The 10,206-nt window shown below is 39.4% G+C and overlaps 1 protein-coding gene across 1 annotated transcript in view; it reads right to left on the reverse strand.

The window, feature by feature from the left end:
• Window positions 1-10,206, reverse strand: part of Ubr2 (ubiquitin protein ligase E3 component n-recognin 2) — a 129,778-nt gene that overhangs the window by 27,536 nt on the left and 92,036 nt on the right. The window contains exons 24-30 of the mRNA XM_023721233.1: window positions 8,500-8,602; window positions 5,631-5,740; window positions 5,445-5,525; window positions 4,262-4,440; window positions 3,618-3,817; window positions 1,842-1,935; window positions 880-1,041 (exon numbers count right to left, since the gene is read on the reverse strand). Of these exons, the coding sequence (XP_023577001.1) occupies window positions 880-1,041; window positions 1,842-1,935; window positions 3,618-3,817; window positions 4,262-4,440; window positions 5,445-5,525; window positions 5,631-5,740; window positions 8,500-8,602 (929 nt within the window). The remainder of the gene's footprint in view (window positions 1-879; window positions 1,042-1,841; window positions 1,936-3,617; window positions 3,818-4,261; window positions 4,441-5,444; window positions 5,526-5,630; window positions 5,741-8,499; window positions 8,603-10,206) is intronic.

Consider the following 10,206-nt stretch of genomic DNA (forward strand, 5'->3'; position numbering starts at 1 on the left):
AGCCCAAGACATCAAAGTTTGAACCCCTAAAATTAAGGAGAAAAGTGTGACTTTGCTTTGAATTGAATCCAAGTAATTGGATGGAAATAGATGATTCATATTCATAGAACTTAACTGATAAAGCGTGAATATCCTTCATGTAAATATGTGAGGTCAGAAAGAAGTATTTTGGATTTCAGAGATTTTCTTATTTTGGACTATTTGCAGAGTCTATCAATTGAGCAAAAAGCCCAAAATACAAAATGCAATAAAATTTACAATGTTTTGGCATCACATAGCTGCATTTGGGATTTTGGATGTGTGTGTGTACTCATAAGGTGAGCAGCACAATACTAAACCTTGACATAAAGTTCAGATCGCCACAGGAAACAACATCATGTTCATACATGAAAGGATGAATAACAGTTCTTTTGACTAAAAAGAATCCTAAATTACGCAATGACAGGAATTTCATAAACAGACCAACCAACAGATTTTCATCCCCCCCCCCCGCCCCGTCCTCCCCTTATTCCTAAAGCAGCTGTTGGCCAGTGAATAGCAAAAAACTATTCAACTGTTAGGCTGCTCCATCTCTCTCTACTCCTGTTTCCTGAGAATGAGGGAGATATTTAAAGGAGGGTCCCTAAAAAAAAAGAAGACAGTTTCTGAGAATTCACAAGAATTTTATATGTTCTATAGTATTTATGGGTAAGAAAATATTAAGTTTGGCCTACACCTCTCTAGAAACCAAAATCATATTGCACAGGGCTGTGAGAAATAATCAAGACTGGAAAGTATCTGGGAAATACACAACTGTACAGGCTGAGTCTGCCTGATTTATTATTTCATCATTTCAGAGCAAACATGCTTTGCTACAAGGTGTTTGGAGCCCAAATTTACCTGCTGAAAACATTTCTGGGAGGAAGCAGTAGAGGAATAACAGTATTACTCAAGCATTCGCAAAGCGGGCAGAGGAACTCTCCATTCTCTACATCATAGCTTGTGTGTATGCGTAATCTCTGTTGCCTTCTCTGCTCTTTAGCTTGAACGGAATCAAAATACCTTTACAATCAGAGAACACATGGTATCAAAAACAATGGTATGTATTTCAATTGAAAGTGACAAGCTTCAGCACTTAAAATAATTTCCACAAGTATTATAAAAATGAACTAGGGGCTGGGGAGATAGCTCAGTAGAATAAGCACTTGCTTGGCAAGTGCAAGGGCCTGAGTTCAATCCCTGGTTCTGCCAAAAACAAAACAAAACGAAACTCCTAAATTATTTTTAATACTTGGTATTGACTTTTGAGATGTTTTAATAAGCAAAACAGATTTAGTAGGAGGCAACAAAACTGAGTTGCAAATAAGCACATGGACATCCATAACAGAAATTTCCACCTGTTATTGTCTGGGAGCTTCTCCAGGGGCAGCTTGGAACAGCTCCCTGAGCACAGCACAGAACGACAGCACTGGCTGCTTGGCTTTGGAGGCATGGAAAGCTGTGAGGCAGAGCAGGAGCAAGGTTATCCCACCTCGGCACAAGAAATCCTTACAACTTTGGGAAACAAATAGGGACTAATCAAGAGCTGCTCACTTTGGACCCAAAGAAAGGCAACATTACTTTTTCAGGATAAAACACCTTTTTTCTCTTCTAGTTTGTTACTTATACAGATTTACTCCCTTGTTTGGAGAGATAAACAGACTCTGTTATAAAAAGACATTAAAATTGTTTTGATACACTCTTGCGCTTGCCAGGGAAGCGCTTATTCCACTGAGCCATCTCCCCGGCCCCTTCATTATAATTCTTAATTTAATTCTAATTAATTAAAGCCTCGCTTGACTAATATGAAGAATATAAGTTACCTTTGCCAACAATGGGCATGCATAATGTGCCCACAGCTACCAGTGTGTGTTCCACAAGACAGATCAGGGTGCATGAATAATGGATCATACTTTTCTGCATTACAAAACAAAACAAAACACAACAAAAAAGCACTTAATTTTCCTATTACAAATATGCAACTTAAAATTTGTGAAATCTCTGATAAGGACTTATAAACTTCAAATGAAATGTTAGTTTATTCCTTTCATTTAAATTATCATTAATTTATACAAGATCCTGAATTATTTAGAAAGCAAAGTCACAAGAAAATATCTAAGCCCACACCAGGGGAAAAAAGTAATTCAGAATACTGTGCTCTGGTACTAATGTTTATACTCAAAAAGAGATGAAAAATCAAGACAAGATGGATGCCTGGCTTCTTTGGGAGTTTTAAAACTTCTTTATATAAATTAGTACAAAATGAAAGCTGTCAGTCTTTTAGAAAGGATGACTAAAGTTTCAATGTGCTTTATATATTCTGACAATGCAAATGTTATTTTATAAAGTATATTATGATATTAATTGTGAAGGCTTTTTCTTTAGGAAGTCACAGATCATAGTTACTTTTTTTTTTTGCAGCACTGGGGATTGAACTCAGGATGCTGCGCTGGCCAGGCAAGTGCTTATTCTACTGAGCTATCTCCCCAGGCTCATAGATCACAGTTAGAAAATTGTCTTTTTGGCTTGAATTTGTGAATCCGCTAGTGCAAAGAACCTTTTTAGTTTGTTTTTTGAGACTGCCTTGCTATGTAGTTCAGGCTGGCCTTGAATAGCAGCAATCTTCCTGCCTCAGTCTCCCAAGTGCTGGGATTATGGGTGTGTACCATCTGGCTTCAAAAAACCATTTCTGAAGATAAAGTAGGCCAGTGTTTCACAGCCAGTAGCCCCACAGTTACATCAAGATGGCCATCTTCACTGGGAGAAGGCAATCCTGCTCAAATGCTCCATCCTACATGGTGAGCAGCTCTGCCAACAAAATGCTTTGGAAGTGCTAAGACTCAGTTCCTACCCGAAGCAGCTTACTGGTCTTGCCCACAGGCACATGCATGCTATTCAGCAGGCAGAAAGCAAGCTGAGGAGTAAACATGCACAGTCCAGACCCCAGAAGCTACTGAACTCCCCTGGCCATGGGAAGAGGAATCCTAACTCATTCCTCTCAGAGCACTGTTGCACTCAAGTCAAACCTTGTTTCAGGGTAGCCTGCAGCCAGTCACTTCTCCATGTTGGGCACGCAGTGTGAGTTTCCCCTGGGCTCCAGGAGGCCTTTGAGAACTGCACAACAGCTCACGCCTACTTTCTTCCCCAAGATGTTCACCCCCACCTGCCCATGAATGTCCTGCACAGTGATCTCTTGTCAAGGCTGCTTTCTGGGGAACCTATCTGTAACAGTGTCATTATCTTCTATTGGAACCTGGCTCCAGACTCGCTGTTTGTATGTCTCTGCAGCACGCCTCTTCAGCAGCCTGGCTCTATTTATAAGACTATGCAATTGCTGCCATTCAATGTCAGCACCTGTTGAAGACTTCACAAGTATCCTGGAAGACAGGAAAGACTGGGAGGTACCGATGTATGTGAATGTCACATTACAAAGCTAAGTTTTTCTTTGAACCTTTACTACATAGTCATCAAATGGCTGATCCCTGTCACTCTCCATGGATGAGCCTGTGGAGTTGTTATCAGATGGAGGAAAACTCGTAACACCAATCACACTGGCTGGCAGCCATGAAGATGAAGAGGAAGACCTAGTTATGATTTACCTGGATCCTCAATGAATTTATTTCTGTTTTTTGATAATACAGTTGATCTTTGGACAAATGCTGCCAAGACCATGGCTCTACTTTCCACATTAACTTCTTGCTCCTCTTGACATAATATACAGGTGACAAACTCTTTGTTTTCAGGGACCCGTGTCTGTTCTGGGCCGAGGGCTGTAAGGGTCATACCTGAAACCACAGGGCTGCAACAAAAAGATCAGGAATGAATGAATGGGCCTAGGAAGTTTCTGCCTAAGTATCAACACTAGAGTCTAGAATGCATGTACTTAAACATTATTTCCGTGGCTTGCGTCACAGAAGTCTTTCACATGTAGAAAACCCCCTCCTTAACTTCCCAGCACCCCACCACAGACCTTGGGCACCAGGTGTTGAGCCTTTACTCCTCTGTGACCATCAAGTCTGGTGTCAACAATACCATTTTAAATGTACAGGTGAGTTAACTAGCTGACCTAAAGTCAGAATGTTCTCCAGGAAGCGCCTTTAAACTGGAGGACACAAAATTTACTTATAATTCTACTAATTACTTTAGATTAAAAAATGTACTTATAAGGAAAAAAGTAATACTGCCTAGGTGAGAACCACTGACGAAGAGATTACAACTTATGCGTATTCTGTTAAGAAAATACCTGCTGTTAAGAACCGTGGTGGAAGAGCCATCTAGTTCTAACGTTTGCTGGAAGAGCTCTTTGTTCTCATCGATAAAGTTCCGCTGCATCTCAGACATTTGTGCCATGATCTTTTCTCTTCGCAGTCTGGCAATTTCTGCTTTTCTCTTCCTCTCAGCTTTGTCTTTGTCCTTTGAATTCTGAAATTGATTCATCTGATTATAACATCAGATGTGAAATACATTTTTCCTCAAAGCAAAAATACCTTCACTATAAATACCAATTAAAACTATTCTATAATCTTACTTGAACAGAAGAGATACTTTTTTTTTTTTTTTTTTGAGACAGGGTCTCATTAGTTTAGGCTGGCCTTGAATTCACTGTGTACCTCAAGCTGACCTTGAACTCATGGTAATCCCCTGCCTCAGTCTCTCAGAGTATTGCAATTATTGGTGTGTAGCACCATGCCCAACAAACAGAAGATTTTGTTTTGTTTTAATTTTCAACATATTTGGTATAGGGTCTTACTATGCAGTTTGGCAGCTGAGATTCGTAGTGATCCTCCTGTTTTCAGCCTCCCCAGCGCTGGGATTAGAGGCATGCCCCACCACACCCAGTCTGCTGGCTGGCTCAGTGTACGGGGGAGGGGGCGGGGGCGTGGCTGGCGTGGCATGTGGTGCCAGGGATGGAACCCTGGTCCCTGTGCTTGCCTAATCAGGCCGCTTAGTCTACTAAGCCATCTTGCTGGCCCTAAAAATTCTTAATTAACCTAACGTACTTTATAAGAAAGAGCAAACTAAACCAAAACAAAAATAAAATAAACACCAGAACAAATAAATAGTGGGACATTTCTTAGAATGCAAATGTTTGCAAATAGTATTAACTTACTACAGTTTTTAATATTAGCATATTTTACATTTTTTCCTTATTTTTATTTTTGCAAAGCTTGGATTGAATCCAGGACCTAGAACATGTTCGGTAAGTTCTCTATTGATGAACTACAACTACAGCCCCCCACTTTTTTTCTTCTGGCAGTACGGGGGTTTGAACCCAGGACCTTTGCACTGAACTATATCCCTGGCCTTTTTTATTTTGAGATTATGGTCTCACTAAGTTGCTAAACTGCCTAGGATGGGTTTGAACTTGAGGTTCCTCTGCCTCAGCTTCTCTAGTGCTGGGATTACTCAGTGCACACTTCTTGTACCTCCTCCATTATGGTTCCTTCTGCCTCTGCCACAGGACTGGTAGATGAATTCTTTCTTATCTTCTTAATTGTATTAAAAGTCTATCAGAAAAAAAGTATCAGTTAGCCTAACATTACCAAACACTGCAATACACACATAACAAATACCTAATGTTTCTCACAAAACATGGGGCAATGCACCATTACCTTTAATATCCACCGAATCATGTCTTTGTGGACCTCTAGGTAGGGTGCGTTCTGTAGTGTCTCCAACATGGCCAGGATGCTTGGAGAGTTGTTCGGTGCTTCCCCAGGCTCTAAGGTGGAAAGAGTGAAAGGCACAATTACAAAGCAAGTGCAGCGGGCACAATGCTAGTCCCCGGCACCACTTTCTCGTAATACCTGTGCTCATCATTTATGGCGCTGCTTGTTAGAAAGTCTCAACACCTGAGGACATGATGTACTTCACAAACACACTTTAACAACTACAATTCTTTCAGTGTTAAAAACTGACTTCTTATACCTAACGATTATTTTAACATAGTCTTTGGCAATATTAAATAAAAATGCAGCTAAAAAACCTCCAAAACTGGTCTACTCAAGATTTTATGTCTAAGGAAACCAACCAGGATTACAGAGATGCAAATATGCATAAATGTAACAGGTTACTTGGAACTTTCAAGAAAAGCTAGATTCAAAATGAGATAAATTTCTTCCCTTAAGCTTGGTTGCAAACTGAATTAGGTAGCACCAGAGTAAATGTACCCTTATGGATTTGCAAAGCTGGGATTGAATCCAGGACCTAGAACATGTTAGAATCATTTATTCCAATACTACCTAATTCAGTTTGTAACCAAAAATGTCCAGTTACGGATTTTCTTGACTTATGTGCTACTATTTTGGCAAACGTGCTTCTTTCCTAAAATGGGAAGGACTGAATGTGTCATTTCTAATATTCTTCCTGGTCTAAAATTCTATGGCTATGCATTAGGGACCTGTCTCTAGATAAGGGAGAGGTTTCTCTGCAAATAAATGCATATTTTATCTTATTTATGTAATGTTTCAAAAGAAGTAAAAGTAATGGCCAGAGAAAATGACGACTGCTTAAGACAGACAGATAAGAGAGAGAAGCTTGGGGTTGGGGAGATGGCTCAGTAGAAATAAGCGCTTGCCTGGCAAGCACAAGGGCCGAGTTCAATCCCTGGTTCTGCCAAAAAAATAAAAAATTAAAAAATAAAAAAAAGAGAGAAAGAGAAACTGACCTCTCCTGTGGTAAGGAGACAGGTCAGGGAGTGTGTGGTTACTCCACAGGAAAAGCACAGAGACAAAGGTGGCGAAGGCACAGTGTCCACGCACAGTCTGGAGAGTGTATTGAAAGCTGCACCCAACGAGATGGCCTTTAGTGGGGAGAGCCAGCGTCCCCTTGCTCTTCTTTACTTGGAAAGGCAAAAGAGAAAACTAGAGATTCTGCAGCAAATAGGACAACTTCCTACTGGTTGTCTGGGAAGAGAATACAACATTCTCATAGTCCTTGTGATTTAGGAAGAAAGTTAGAGAAATAATCCCTTACTAGAAATTCAGAACCCCTATCGCAGCACCATGAATCATCTATAAGTGCCCTAGCAGATGGTTGGCTGCAGGTCTGGGCAAGGAAAGGGAGGTGGATCCTGGGCTCCTTCTGCACCAGAAAGAAAAGTGATGCTGGAACATGAATAGGCCGGGTGAGGGCAGCCCAGAAGTGGATGACTGGTTCCACACTGACCAGACACACTCCATCTTGGCCTCTGAGGAGTAGTCATTGTAACTGATTATAAAGCAGCCAATAAAGAGGAACGCATAAGTATTTTCCTTGTTTATGTACGTATTTTCTTAAAAAACGTACATAAACAAGGAAACTTCAAAGTTCTACCACTGTAGATGATTACTGAACCAACTACTTATGGTAAAGGAAATTTTTTACCTATGGTGCTGGGGATGGAAACCAGGACCTTGTACATGCTAGGCGAGGGCCTTACCACTGAGCTACACCACTAGCCCAAAGAAAGGCTTTTCATTAAGAAGCAAAATGTTATGATGTCTGTGGTACAAGGTTCAAGAAAGTGTGTGAATATAAAAGCTAAAATACCACAATACTAACTACTGAACCTAGTGCTAAATATAGAGATGCTTAATGTACAATTCTCTTTTAACTGGTCTAATGTAAGTTTTAAAAATAAAAAGTTAAGAAAAAAAAAAAAAAAAAAGCTAAGGGCCAGGGACATGGCTCAGTGGAATAAGTGCTTCCCTGGCAAGTACACGGGCCTGAGTTCAATCCCTGGTTCTGAAAAAAAAAAAAAAAAAAAAAAAAAAAAAAAAAAAAAAAAGCTAAGAAAAACATCTCCCTAGCCTTCTTAAAAGACAGTCACCTTACTTTATATAAAATGAAAATCCAATTTTCTGAGTTACTTTATTTTCACTGCACTCTTAAATTTTTATGGTAACAGCAATAATTTAAAACTGAAATTCTAACAGCACACTGTGTTTTTAAAAGTTAATCCTAGAAATAAATGTGCTATTTCAATTTCAAAGTAAGAACTTTTTTTTTTTTTTGCTGCTAGTAACTTACATATGCACAGGTCATGTTGTAAGTGTGTGGCTGGGGATTAAATCCAGGGCCTTCACAATGAGCTATATCTCTATCTCTTTTTCTATTTTTTGAGAAAAGGTCTTGCTAAGTTGCAGACTGGGATCAAATTTTCATTCCTTTTTTTTTTTGGTGGAACCGGGGATTGAACTCAGGCCCTTGTGATTGCCAGGGAAGCGCTTATTCTACTGAGCCATCTCCCCGGCCCCAAACTTGCATTCCTGCCTGAGTTTCTGGAGTGCTGGATTATAGATGGGCACCACCATACCAATTTGGTATTTTTATAACAGGATCTTACGTAATACTTTCATTATACAGATGAATACATGTTACCTCAAATATTTGGATTCAATATTACCCAATTTAGAGCTTATATGACCAAACAAAAGAGGTTATAAGTGATTATTTAAAATCACTTATATTGAGTTAGTTTAGTAAAAGGTATATACATACTTGAAATCTTCTGAGTGAAGGTAAATGTTACTACATGTTCTTCCATGGCATTCTCTAAATGTTGTTTTTCTTCTTGTAGTGCCATTCCAATTAAATGTAACACCTCAAATAAAATATGTTTTGTAACTTTTAGTAAAAAAATTAAGCATGTACTTTTATAAGAAATAAAAAAGGAATTAGTACTCATAAATCAACCTATTAAAGATTAACTGTACTAAAAACATTTAGTATTAATTTTTATTAAACTCAAAGACCAAAAGTTCATTTTCTAATAAAGATCCCTGGCAAAGAAAACAAAATTTTCCGTTTCAGTGAGGATCAAACTTCAAGTGCAAATTCTTAATGTAAGCTACAGTTACCTGTGTGACCAAGCAAGTACTATAATACATCACTTTCATACTTCTACTAAGGTCCAGGAAAAAAGTCTAATAATCAGTGGCCAAAGAAATACACAATTTGAGGCACCTACCACATCATCATTCAGCCTGACACTACCTAGTTCCATTTCATTTTTTAAAGACTAAATCGTAATAATCTGAAAAAGACCTACTTTTATCTCTGATGTCATACAATCATTATAATGTTGATAGTTCTTTAGTATATCTCACAAAAAAGTTCCTTACCAGATTTCTGAGGCAGCACACAACTACACGGAGCCTATTTGTATTTTTACTGCTCTTACTCTGCTCCCAGGGTTTGAAGCAGACGGCTGTGTGGTGTCTCTGTTCCATCCCCACATACAGGGCGACCAGCAGTCAGCGACCAGGAAGAGCCAGGTGAGCCAGCCTGAGGCACATGTGTGTCAGGAAGGTGGACCCTACACGCGCATACTTCCTTGTTTCTTGCTTCCTGCACACGCTGTGCTTACTCACCTGCTTTTAGACTTCAAATACATGCTTAAACAGGAGGGTGTGGAGTGCTCTCAAGCTTCAGAGCACTGAGAAGGGGTTTTGGGGACTCTCTGAGATGATGCCTTTTCATTATTTTTTTGATGGCATCCAGGGCCACTGTATGGAACTATATCCCCATCCCTTTCTTATTTTTTAAATTTTGAGACAGGATATTGCTAAGCTGCAAAACTGCTAGGCTGGGTTTCAACCTGTGATCCTTCTGCTCCAGCTTCCTACTGTGCTGGCTTTGTAGGCGTGTGCTACCATGCCTGGCTTATCAGCTTTAACTTCGAAACAACTTTACAGCTTGAGGGTGATTAATACTGTGTGTAAAGTGTCTAGTACAGTCAGGCATTCTAACTGAGTAACTACTGTCACTTACTAATTGAGTAACACGGGCAGTGCATAGCCTTAATTAAGGCTGCTCATTTATGCAGCGAAAAAACTGTTCATGGAGTGTGTTTGAATTCAACAAGATAATGTCAGAATCACTTACATCAAAACTATAAAATAAGATTCAAATGAATTTCTAGACCTGCTGTTTCTTAAGTATACAGGAAAATAAATCTCCAACTTATTAACATGAATTAATATTATGCGCTGGGGATGTGGCTCCGTGGTGCCCTTGCCTTGCATACAGAAGGCCCTGGGTTGATGCCCAGCACCACAAAAAAGGAGGAAAAAATATGGGTAAAGACGAAAGCAAGTTTTCAGAGAGAATCAAATGTGACACATATCAAAATTAACAGATGACATCAGAAGCACAGTAGTACACATCTAAATGTAACACCTCATACAAAATGTTTTGTAACTTTTA

This window comes from Octodon degus, unplaced genomic scaffold (assembly GCF_000260255.1).
Source record: "Octodon degus isolate 3935 unplaced genomic scaffold, OctDeg1.0 scaffold00005, whole genome shotgun sequence".
Lineage (NCBI taxonomy): Eukaryota > Metazoa > Chordata > Mammalia > Rodentia > Octodontidae > Octodon > Octodon degus.